This window comes from Oryza sativa, chromosome 12 (assembly GCF_034140825.1).
Source record: "Oryza sativa Japonica Group chromosome 12, ASM3414082v1".
Taxonomy (NCBI): Eukaryota; Viridiplantae; Streptophyta; class Magnoliopsida; order Poales; family Poaceae; genus Oryza; species Oryza sativa.
In genome coordinates this window covers 8,657,645-8,670,952 of record NC_089046.1, presented here as the reverse complement: position 1 = coordinate 8,670,952, position 13,308 = coordinate 8,657,645, and the positions used below count along the sequence as shown (strand labels likewise).

The 13,308-nt window shown below is 43.8% G+C and overlaps 1 protein-coding gene across 1 annotated transcript; it reads right to left on the bottom strand.

Annotated features, from left to right (window-relative positions):
- Positions 1–1,521: 1,521 nt before the first annotated feature.
- On the bottom strand, positions 1,522–2,034 carry LOC107279643 (uncharacterized). Its single transcript, XM_015763702.2, has one exon. It carries the CDS (start codon positions 2,032–2,034, stop codon positions 1,522–1,524), a length of 513 nt encoding a protein of 170 aa, XP_015619188.2.
- Positions 2,035–13,308: the final 11,274 nt, after the last annotated feature.

The following is a 13,308-nucleotide window of genomic DNA, read 5'->3' as shown; positions in this document are numbered from 1 at the left end:
AGGGGGAGGGAGGCATCGGCCGGGCTCAGCTCGGCCTCAAGGCCGACCGGGGCGAGTCGGCGACGAGGCACGACCACCGACGGCGGGGACCGGCGGCGCAAGAAGCGGCGGCGACGGCCGAAAGGTGGCGGCGCATGGCCGAAGCGCGGCGATGCACGTGCGGAGGGCGGCGGCATGCACGGGAGAGAGAGTAAAGAAAGAAGGAGAGAGAGGTAGTCCTCACCGGCGATGTGGGGGAATCGGGGTCCGGCGGCGGCGGACGGAAAGCGAGCGGCGGCCGAGGTAGCTCTCGCGGCGGCGAATCTAGCGGCGGTGATTGCGCGGCGAGGCGATGGCTCTAGCGACGGCAGCGTGCGGCCGGAGGCGGCGGCAAGCGGTGGCGCTAGCGGTGAGCGGCGCGGGCTCGTTAGGAGACACGGGAGGGGACGGCAAATGGGGGAAACGAGAGAGGGAGCTCGGGAGAGTGATTTAATGGGCGAGGGAGGGGAGGACGTGGCCGGGAACCCTCCCGATTTAGCCGGCGACGTGGGGAGGAGAGAGAGAAAGAGGGGTGGGATTCGAAATCGAATCCCGCCCTCTCGAGCGCGTGCGCGGGCCGGGAGATGCGGGGGAAGAGGCGGCGACGTGGGGAGGACGCGGGAGCGGCGCGGCGTGGGCGCGGGAAGAGCGGAGGAGGCGGCGGCGTGGCGGATTCGGCGGCGGTTGCCGTCGGAGGCGGGTGGCTAGAGGAAGGGGACGACCTGACAGGTGGGCCCCACCTGTCAGCGTCCCGGAGAGAGGGGGAAAGGGAACGGGCCGGCCCACAAGGGGAGGCCGAGCGCGGGCGACGGGTGGACTGGGCCGACGGCCCAAGAAGAGGAAAAAGGAGGAAAAAGAAAAAGAAGAAAGGATTTTCCTGGGATTAAAATTGCACTTTGGTGATTTTTAATTGGTTAAAATTATTTCCAAGGCTCTGAAAATTCCACTAAAAATCCTGTTAGCTTATTTTGGCATGTAGAATCCAAGAAAAATTCCACATGTTGATTCCGATTATTATTTGCATTTATTAATTAAGGAATTCAGCTCTAGGTTAATTAAGATAATTTCTTCGGGCAATTTATTTAACCAATTTTTAAAGCAAGAAAGGGGGAAATTTCTGGGCGTGACACTTGAGCAGCTTCTGCACTTTGGCCTTTGCTGCCACTTGGCGATCGGCGGACATCTTGCACAGCTACTGTTTCCTTGGCTTGTCATCCGGCTTGACCGCCAGATGGTGCATGATGAGGTCCGTCAAAACACCTCCTACTTCGTCGGGGCTCCAGGCGAAGATGTCAATGTTCTTCTTGAGCACCTCAAGGATGTTTTCGGCTTCCTCTTTGCCCAGATCGCCCCCAGCAAGACAAGCTTTGTGGGATCGGCGTCGTCGATCTGCATCTTGATCACCTTGCCATGAGGGGCGGGCTTCGGCATGCGTTTAGCATGGTCATGTGGTTCAGCCTCAACATTGTGCACTGCTCTGTTGATTGCGGCCAGATCGCCCTTTTATGCAACCGAAGGTTGAAGCCCCTTGATGACGATCGGACCCGGCATCTTGAGCTTGAGATAATTGTGGTGGGAGATGGCATCGAACTTGTTCAAGGTTGTGCGGCAGAAGATGGCATTGTAGTTATATGGGATGTCGACGGCATCGAACAGTATTTGCTCTTTGCGCCTGTTCTCACTTGTGCCGAAAGCTACCACCAGTTGTACTTGGCCCAAGACTTGAACTGCTTCGCCGCCAAAACCACGAAGTGAGGCCGGTGCCTGGGTGAGGGCTAGGGTTGGCAACCCCATCTTGGCGTATGCTTCGGCAAAGATGACATCGGCCGAGCTTCCCCCGTCAACCAGGATTCGCCGGACTTCGAAGCCAGCTACCTCGGCCGAGATCACCAAGGGGTCTTGATGTGGGAACAGCACCCCTTCGGCGTCCTCAGGCCCGAAAGAGATTTGCTGGTTCAAGTACCTCGGAGCCCTGTCGCCTGCAGCGGTGATGTTGTGCACCGTTCGCAGCTGCATCTTCTTCTGCCGCTTCGACTGTTGGACTGGCGGATCGGCCCTTGTAATCACTTGAATTACTTTGCGCTGGACGTCGTGGCACTGTTCGGCTGGGGGTGCTTGTTCTTGAGCGGCTTCGTGAGGTGCTTCGACAGCAGCCCCTTGTTGCGGCCTTGGGTCTTGAGCATTGCCATGCTGCCGAATGTTTCGGCATTGCTCGGTGGTGTGCGAGGATCACCCGTGGTATGCGCAATACAAGTCCTTCCTGACTTTCTTGAGAATAGGTGCTGATGACTGCCTGCTTGCTGAGCGTCGAACTCTTTGCGGAGGGCTTGGACCTCTTTGACAGCCATCACAGCCTTGCCCGTGCAGTCATTTCTGAATTTCGTCCAAGTCATGGGAGTTTGATTTGATCTTGGCGGCAGCCCCTGGTTCACCGACTGAGTTTGGCGAACGGTAAGAGGGGCCGGTTTGGCTACCTGCGCTTGAACTTGGGCTTGGGCAGCAGCGATAGAGGCTTTATCGTACTCGGCTTGGATTGCTTGCCGTCGCTTGGAATCCTCTTTGCCTCTTGCGTACCCATCAATGATGCGAAGCAGGTGCTCGAGAGTTTGCGGCTCCTTGTTGGCGATTTTCCCTGTGAGTTCGCCTTCAAGCAGCCCGGCCGAAGCGGCGTTGATGACAGATGCTTCGGTTATGTCTTAAACTTGGCACCGGGCTTGCGAGAAACGACGCATGAACTCTCGTATCGATTCCCCAGGCCTCTGGCGAATGCCGAGCAGATGTTGCTGCGTCTTCGGCTCATCATAGGTATCTCAAAAGTTAAGGACAAAGACATCGTGCAATTGCTCCCATGAGTAAATACTATTGGCTGGTAAATTGAAGTACCAAGAACGGGCGATGCCATCTAGAGCGAGATGGATTACCTTTGCCTTGGTGTTTTCATCGCCGTGAGCGGCTTCGATCGCGGACTCGTAAATGGACAGAAACTCTTTTGGGTTCGTTTCGCCCGAGTACCGCGGAACGAGTGGGAACTTGAACTGGGGTGGGATTGGATGATTCTTTTGGAACCATTTCCACCATATATCACACACACATTGTACGATCTTGATCTTGAGTATGTTTAGTTATATGCTTTAGTCTAAGTTTTAGACTTAGTAATAAATGTGAATGCAAGTATGCCATGTTTGATCCCTATTGAGCTCTACATATTAAAACCTTAGAGTAGGAATCAAAAAGGCAAATTGGTGAGGAATCCATTTTGATACACTTCGAGAGACTGAGTAAATCAATTGAGGAACTTGGCTTTCTTTTTCAAAATCATTTGAAAACTTCCAGAATAAGAGTTGAATAAAGATTGGGTGATTGGTTCTCTAATTGCTGTTCTATCTTTCAATCGCTCAAGGCAAGGAAAAGCAGTGTCTCATGGGAATCAGGGGTAAGGGTAAGCCACCGTGCCAAAGAATATTTAATCTGAGAGAGAGTACATATACCTTGCACCTCTGTCTTCGAGATATGCAACATAGTAGCAACTCCTGATCAATAAAAAAGTCTTTGTTTCCTTTCATCCTTCACTCGAGACGAGCAAAAGTTCAAGCTTGGGGGGTTTTGTTGACGGTCGTTATCGATCAGTTTCGACCATCAATATTACCAAAATAGAGAAGAACTAGTAATGCTTGCAATGCATATATTGATTAGAATAATAATATTCCACTAGTATTAGGTATACTAACCTTTTGCAGAGAATGACAATAAAGTGGAGGAGAATCGACATCAACTCAGACGATAAATCAATCGGACGGTGTCGAGAACTAAACTTATGTATGAATGGGCCAAGAACTCAGAAATAACACGAAGGAGGACAATAAAGGAGGCTACCGGCCGAAGATGGGCTGGGTTGGGCCAGCCCATGGTTCGGTCGAACCATAGGGTTCGGCCGAACCTCCCGTGGCGCCGATGGATGCAGGGTTTGGATGGATGGCTGGATTTGATCCCCCGTGACGGTTGGAGGGTATTACCGACCATTCCAACCGTCACAACCGTCATTATCTGCCTATAAAAGGAGCTCCTCTTCTCACTTCACTCACACACCTCAAGCAATAGCTCTCTCATTTCTCTCAAGTTTAGTTTAGTAGTATCTAGCTGGTGGAATAGGAATAGAGCAGAAATCAGGAGTCCGGAATCCTTCGGAAGAGTTCGGGTATGGCTCTAGTAGCTTTTCTCTTCTCTTTTGTAAGCTTTGTACTTTTATTAGAATACTCTTCTAAATATATTTATGGTATTGAAATACTTTCCGAGTATATGAGTGCCTACTTTACATTATGTTCATGTTATACTGAATATACAGCTAGCTTATCTGGGAGATGCTTTGGTGCGGGTATAGTGTTTGCTTATGCAATTACTCTATGTCATGACGATGATATTAGAGTAGTATCTGGTAGTATAGACGTGGTGTCTAGATTACGGGATATCATTATTTGGGGTTATATATTACGGATGAGAGGTGGGCCGCTGATGGTGACAGCTCAGTACGGGTATTCCTCCGCGCCGGTATATAATCCTAAGTTAATTCCCTAGGGAGGGTATTCCTCCGTATTTAGCCCCGGTTGTATGGTCATGATGGGCTGTCGTAAGGAACTCGGCGGTCAGGGGTGGCTTCTCGAAGTACCAGGAGGGCATCGGATAGAGGGTATTAGCTAGTATATCAGTTAACTAGAATGTATGTATAATATGTATACTAGAAGTATAGGAATAGATTATCCTCCTCTTTTCTTTCCACTTAACTTAGATAATATATTATGAGAATGAGTAGTTAATGATTGTGTGTCACTCTACCCTTGGATTATCTTAACCCCTGCTTTTAATATGATTATCACAAGCAATATATAAATTATTAGTCAAGTTCTCTCTACATGATCGTTCCACGGGATAAAATAAATACGATACCCTTGGAATACTCTCGGGTGAAATACTACAATGGTATATCCATGCGCTTGCGGATGAACTTTGTAACCATAATATACCAGAAGTATTTCTGCGCCGTTGTTGGGAATTATATTTCTAGTAATGTCGTTAAAAAATACCAACACAAACTATGGTGCACTCGTTGGATAACAAATAATTTCTTAACTTTGTGCAAGAAAAATATAAACACAAACATAATTTCTCCACTGGAGAATACCTTGTCTCTGCATCTTGAAGCCTCCTGCTTAAATAAAAAATCACCCTTTCTTTGCCTTCCAACTCCTGGATCAAAACTGAACCGATTGACCTCTCATTTGCTAATAGATATAATTTAAAAGGTTCTCCCTTTTGTGGAGGAATTAAAACTGGGGGAGAACTTAAATATTTCTTAATATTATCCAAAGCTTTCTGCTGCTCTGCCCCCCAAGTAAACTCTTGATCGGCTTTCAACCTTAGTAAAGGTGTAAAAGGTTCTAATCTTCCAGATAGATTAGAAATAAACCTTCTAACAAAATTAACCTTGCCGATCAATGACTGCAACTGTTTCTTGTCCTCTGCAGATTGAATCTTCTTTATTGCATTAATACTCCTCTGAGTTACATCAATTCCTCTCTCATGAACAAGAAATCCTAAGAATTATCCAGCCGATACGCCAAAAGCACACTTTGTGGGATTCATTTTTAAACCATATTTCCTTGTTCTCTCAAATACTTTCCTCAAATCGGCTATTTTATCATCTACCTCTTTTGACTTGACAACCACATCATCAATATAAACTTCGACCAACAAGCCGATCAGATCATGCAATATATAATTCATGGCTCTCTGATATGTAGCTCCAACACTTTTTGAACCGAAGGTCATCACAACCCACTCATACAAGCCGATTGCACCAGGACACCAGAATGCAGTTTTATGGATATCTTCTTCTGCCATAAAAATTTGATTGTAACCAGCATTGCCATCCATAAAACTTATAATTTTATGCCCCGAAGCAGGATTAACTAATTGATCAGCAATCGGCATTGGGTACTCATCCTTAGGGGTAGCTTTGTTGAAATCTCGAAAATCAATACAAACCCGAAGCTTTCCATTCTTCTTGATTACTGGAACTATATTAGAAACCCACTCAGCATATCGGCACGGCCGAATAAAACCAGCATCATACAAATGAGTGATCTCGGCCTTGATAGCATCATACATATCGGCTTTACATCTCCTGGGTGGTTGTTGGTATGGCCGATATCCTGGTTTGATAGGAAGCCGATGTTCAACAATCGATCAGCTAAGCCCTGGCATTTCAAAATATTCTTTCAAAACCTCTATTAACTTGGTTTTAAATTCTGGAGATAAATTCTTACCGATGAATGTTGGCCTCGGTCTATCCCCTGGGCCTATATCAATTTCTTCCAAATCATCGGCCGACATAAAACTTTGTCCTAACTTGCCATCGAGATCATCTACAGTGTCCTTGGTGTAGAAATTTGAACCCTCCACGACACCCTCAAAGTAACAATTTGGGCTCTTCATCTTCAGTTGGCTGTATATCACAATCAGCACCAAGACATGCTAGGCAAAATGTCAATCGGCTGACTCAGGAGCAAGTTGCCGCAATGTTTCTGCCAAATCCGACAATAGCCGACCCAACACAGCCGTTGCCGACTCAGCAAGCACAACCGAGGCAACAGACGGTTTAGCCGACTCAACAGCAGAACTTACAGCATGCGTCGGCAAGATTGAGAACACCTGACAATCGGCCAGGGCAACAAACTATGAACCAAGTTATTCCTAAACACTTGGTCCATCACGTACAGGTCGATCAATCAGTTGTGCCTCAGATTATCTCTAAACATTTGGTGCATAACATTCAGCCGAATTTCCAGAATTATCAAGGAGGAAATTTGAATTATCAATATCAGCCTCCATCACCTCATGTTCAGTATCAGCAGACAGGATCGCCTCAACCTCAGTACGCTCCTCAGTTTAATTAGTTTGAGCCAATACAGCAACAAACGCAAGGAGTACCTCAGCAAACATCATGGGCTGATATGATTGCAGATGTAATGAGGGAGCAGTTTGGGCTCAAACCAAAAGACACTGGAAATTTGTATCGGCATCCTTATCCTGAGTGGTTTGAAAGGGTTTCATTGCCTAACCGATGCAAGGTGCCAGATTTCTCAAGGGCAGGACAATGTTTCAACTTATGAACATATCAGCCGATTCTTGGCTCAATGTGGTGAAGCATCGGCTACTGACGCCTTGAGAGTTAGGTTGTTTCCTTTATCTTTGTCAGGATCAGCATTCACATGGTTTTCTTCCTTGCCATACAATTCTGTCAATAGTTGGGCTGATCTAGAGAAGCAGTTTCATAGCTATTTTTATAGTGGAATTTATGAGATGAAACTGTCTGATTTAACAGCAATTTAACAAAGGCATGATGAGTCTGTACAAGATTACATTGAAATATTCAGGGAGATGAGGAATAAGTGTTACAGCTTGTCCTTGACAGATTCTCAGCTAGCCGATCTGACTTTTCAAGGGTTGATAGCACCAATCAAGGGGAAGTTTTCGGCTCAAGATTTGGAGAGTTTGTCAAATCTCGCACAGAAGGTGACTTTGCACGAGCAGAGATTTGCTGAGGCCAAGAAGAACTTCACAAAGATTAACCATGTGTATCCATACATGTATGGATCTGATGATGAAGATGATGATTCCGAAGTAGAAACAGCCGAATGGGTCAGAAGTAAGAAAGTCATACCATGCCAATGGGTGAGGAGTTCTGGAAAAGAGGAGACGTTTGACTTTGATATCACCAAGGCTGACAGGATTTTTCATCTATTACTTCGGGAAAAACAGATTCAACTTCTTGCTGGTCATGTGATCCCTTCAGCCGAAGAGCTAGGCAAAAGAGGATATTGCAAGAGGCATAATTCTGGTTCTCACTCAACTAATGATGGCAAAGTCTTTAGGCAGCAGATCCAGGAGGGCATCGAGGGGGGAAAGATCAAATTTGATGATTCAAAGAAGCCGATGAAGGTTGATGGTAATGCTTTCCCTGTTAATATGGTGCATACGTCTGGAAGGACAACCGATGGGGGGAAAGAACCGAAGTTTTCAGATGAATTCGGCTTGGATTATCAACAAATACCAGAGGAAGTGTCACGCCTGGAAATTCACAAATAATTTCCGAACTTATTTGTGCATAAAATCCTCATCCAGGAATCAGTCGAGGTACACAAACTGACAATTTAATATACAAATCCATCATAATAATAACGTTACAAACTTACAAAAGAAAAGAAAACAGCAGTGGAATTAACGATCTAGCGAAGCTCCGGCTCCACTCCCACAGGCAGCTCAACTGGGGTATAAGCCAAACGTCTTCTCCTTCTGGATCCTTTTTCTTCAACTGAGGTTGATTGATTATTGCAAGGTGAGCATATGACATACTCCGCAAGCCACACAGCAAATATGCAAGTGCACATGGATACCAAAGGATGGCATAATATAGGCTCATTTGCAAAAACAACATTTAGCAAACATTTGAAAGTAGTAAAACAATAGAGTAATTAATCACCAATTTTAATCAACACTGAACAGCACACCCATGCTGCTCAGGCCCAACCATCCTGAACAACCATACCCGACTGTACAGATCTAACTCCAAACCGGGAGCTAAGCAAATTATTACCAGTTATAGCATCAATAATTATTTGCTCAACCCGCCCATGACTGCGGGAACGGCTATTCGAATAGTTTTACTCTGGCCAGAGGTGTAGCACTGTACCCACAAGACACAGCCTCAACATCATGTCTACCATGCGTCGCGATACTGGAAAGTACCCGAATAGAGGATGTGACAATACCCTCTGCACAACACAACTCACCACAGTGCACCGTTCCTGGATCATAATCACCCCCTTATAAAACAAGGATAGACTCCCCAGCGACCCCCACGGACTTCTCGCCGCTTCTCAGTCTGGCACCCCGTAATGAACCATGCTATACAAAAGGTAAAGCCGTTGCCCACGCTGGCTTGTGGTTGGCACGGTTAATGTCTCACAACAGTAGCTTGCGAACCGGTCCTTAATTGTCATGAGCACGACCATCAAAACCATGTGCTCACAACCCACCATTGTCAAGTTCCAATTATCAATTAATTATCATAACACGATTAACCATTGTGAGCTACCATTAAATATAATCATAAATAATAATGTAGTATGATTCATCCTATTAATGAGCTAATGTTTCTAAGCATGGTTAAGCATTTGTATATATATGTATATATGTATATATATGTATATATGTATATGTATATGTATATATGTATATGTATATGTATATGTATATATATATATATGTATATATATATATATATATATATATATATATGTAAATTTGTTTGGTGCTCCATGGTGCCCGGGCACCATTGTTGAAATTGAGTATATACCCAATTCAAATGAGTATGAAACTTTTTCAATTACTTAGGTATTAACATTAACTACTTTACTAACTAGTTTAAAGCAAGTTTGAACTGAATTTGAACTTGTTTTTGTTAGATATTGATTCTAGGTATATAGCATCCATACATATAATTAGTTAGGTATGTAATCATGGATTGTGAAATAAAGTTAAATTTGAGTTGTTTTGTTGATAAGTATAGGTATGAATCAAATTATTATAACTAGGTATATACTCACAATTTGAAAATTTTGAAAAATTTGAGTGATTTTGTGCATTAGATACCATGGTGCCCGGGCACCATGGTGCCCCATATGAGTGTCCTATATATATATATATGTATATATATATATATATATATATATATATATATATATATATATATATATATATATATATATATATATATATATATATTTGTAGCATTTAGTTGAACCAAACCAATATATAAGGTCCAAGCTAATCAATTTATTAGCCAAGGTATCAAGGAATAGGGTATTCAATGCAAATTGGCCATAACAAAGGAATAGGTTCACACCACCCAGTGACATTCGAAAATAAATGCACAGTTGAAATAAATAGAGAATTTAAATATAGGATCAACATGCTCAAAGGAATTGTGTTTGGGATCTGTGTGACTTGCCTTGCAATAATCGGTCTTCAATTAATATTCTTGAACACTTCCGACGTACTCACGAACCTTCGCAACGACGGAAACGACAAGCTAACACGCAAAACGGAGAAAAAGACTAATAAAAACCAAATAAATAGTTCGTATAAAGTAAACAAACATGTAGATCATGATTTTAGATGAATTTAGAGACTTGAACGGGCTCATTCCGACTTCATATGAATTAGATATGAATTTACAAGATTAAACTGATTTTAGCCTTATACAGAAAATGATTTACGACTTATTAAATAGATAATGACGTCATCGATGATGTCAACACCGGCGGCTCGGGCTCCTTTGGTGGCCGGCGAACTAGGGCACGGCGGCGCGAACAGAAGGTACCATCGCGACGAGCACGACGAGGGGAACTCACTGAGGGGCGGCGCGACGGAGGACGACGACTGGAGACGGCCGGCGACGAGCTCCCAAAAGCGGCGACTTCGGCTTGACGGCGTTGGCGGCGCTCCGGCGGTCTTCGGCTGCAACAAAGGGATGGACGGGGTGCGTCTCCTCCTCGCGATCCCGACGGCGGCGACGGCGACCAAAGTCGACGATGGACGGCGACGAGCGGCACGGCTGGAGTGGCTACTTCGACGGCGGCGCTAGGGTAGACGCGGCTAGGACGCTATGGGCGACGGCGACGGCTGGGACTTGGGGCAAACAAAAGAGGACGACTAGGGGATCCTTTATATAGGCACGGGAGGGAGAGATCGGGCTTGGAACGCAAGGAATCGCGCCGGGAAAACCTAGGGTTTGGTGGAGAGATAAACTCAAAAACGAATCCAAATTCGCGTCGAATTCAAAGGGATAAAGTCCGATTCTTGGGGGAAACGAAAGAGGGAGATAAGGGAAATATTTCCCTTCAACTAATTTTGGGAAAACATGAGGGAAAAGGCCGGATTTGGAGGGAAAAAACCGAGCCAACTCGGTATCTGTTCGGCAGCGAGAGGTTGAAGATGAACAGTAACGAAGGAGATAAAACATACTTTCTCTGTGAGCTTCCCTTATTAGGCCAGATTGAAGGAGGGACCTAAAATGTACTTCGGAGGAGGAAAAACCAGCTGAAAGGAAAGGAAAATGGGCTGAGGACTAAAGGTGAACTTTTCCAGTTTCGGCCAGAAAAGGAAAAGTTACTTTTCCAATTAAATTAATCCTTGAATTGATATTTGAATTGTTAAAAATACTCCCAACGCTCGAATAATTTCAAGAAAAATTCTGAAAATACTTGAACACTATAAGTATTTAAGAAAATTATAAGCAGGCCATTTAATGATTAATTTAATATGTGAATAATTTCTGAACTGCTGTTTGTATTATTAAAATTAGGAATTGAGCTCCGAAAAATCCGAGAAAATTTCAGAAAGTATAATTAACCATGGAGAATTTAATGAAAATTAAATCCAGCCATGCTTTATATTTAGGAAATTTTATTTCCCACATTTAACTTCACTTGTAAATTAATGAACATTTAATATAAATTCTAAAAATAATTTAGAATTGAAACTGGCTTCGGCTTCGGACACTCTCTTGCAAAGTGACCTGGCTCATAACAATTGAAACATACCCGTTGCTCCCTTCCATTATTATTGCCTTCTTGAGACTGATCCTACTGAATTGGCACTAATTGAGTAGCTTGCTCGATGTATTAGTCTCGGATTCGAGTGGTTCAAGTTGCTAAATTCATCTAAAATAGAGATCTACATGTTAAAAATATCCACATGTACTGTTTATGCTTGTTTTTGTACTGTTTCGTTGATTTTGTTTATTTGCTTTAGTTTCCGACGTTCCGGAGGAGAGCGTTTACGTTGAGGAAGGTTCAGAAGCGTTTGAAGAAGCTCAAGGCAAGTCACATAGATCCCAAACAACCCTTTGAGCATGTTAAACCCACTTAAAGCTAATGTTTTATTTCAAATATACATTTATTTTCGAATGTCATCGGGTGGTGAGCATTTCCCAATTATTTATGGCCGAAGATTACTTTATTTTCCTATGGGTAATAATATGATTAGCTAGAACCTTATGTATTGGTTTGGTTCAGCTAAATGCTATATATATAATTGCTTAGCCATGCTTAGAAACACAAGGTCATTAATGGGATGAATCATACTATATAATTATTAATTTTGGTTATATTTAATGGTAGCTCATGATGGTCAATCGTGTTAAGATAATTAATTGATAATTAAAACCTGCTTAAAGGTGGGTTGTGAGCACATGGTTTTGATGGTCGTGCTCATGACAAATAAGGACTGGTTCACGAGCTACTGTTGTGAAACATTAACCGTGCCAACCACAAGTCAACGTGGGCAACGGCTTTACTTTTTGTATAGCATGGTTCATTACGGGGTGCCAAACTGAGAAGCGGCGAGAAGTCCATGGGGGTCGCTGGGGAGTCCATGCCTTGTTTTATAAGGGGGTGATTATGATCCAGGAACGGTGCGCTGTGGTGGATTGTGTTGTGCAGAGGGTATTGTCACAGTTCCTTTCCGAGATACCGTGGTGGTTTTGAGGCGCATGGTGACATCTTGTGGAGTTGTGTCTTGTGGGTACAGTGGGTAAAACTATTCGAATAGCCGTGCCCGCGGTTATGGCTGAGTTTAACAATGTTTTTCGTGATTAGTCTCACATTACTCTTTATTAATGATAATACTGTGATAATTAAATTGACTCCTGGTTTGGAATGGTGTATTCCTGATATGGTGGTTTGATTTGTACAACCGGGGTTAGTTGTTCATATGAGGTTGGGCCTACGCAACACGAGTGTGTTGTATAGTGTTTATTTAACATTGCTTAATTACTTAATTGTTTTACTATTCTCTCAAATGTTTATTAAATACTGTTTATGCAAATGAGCTTTATTATGCCATCCTTTGTTATCCTGTGCACTTGCATATTTGCTGTGTGGCTTGTTGAGTATGTCATATGCTCATTCTTGCAATATTCATTCATTAGAGGAGGAGTACTTCAGTGAAGGTGATGACCAGGAGGATTAGGCTTTGTTCGGGTCAAGTTGCTCGTGGAGTGGAGTCGCCATAGCTGTTCAGTCTTTTGTTTTTATTTTCCGCTGCGTAGAATTTTATTGTTTTGAGAGGAACTATCCACCTCTGTAATAATTTATTTTGCAAATATTAATTAGCTATTTGATAGTACTCTATTATCAATTTGTTATTGTGTGCCTCGGCTGATTCCTGGAC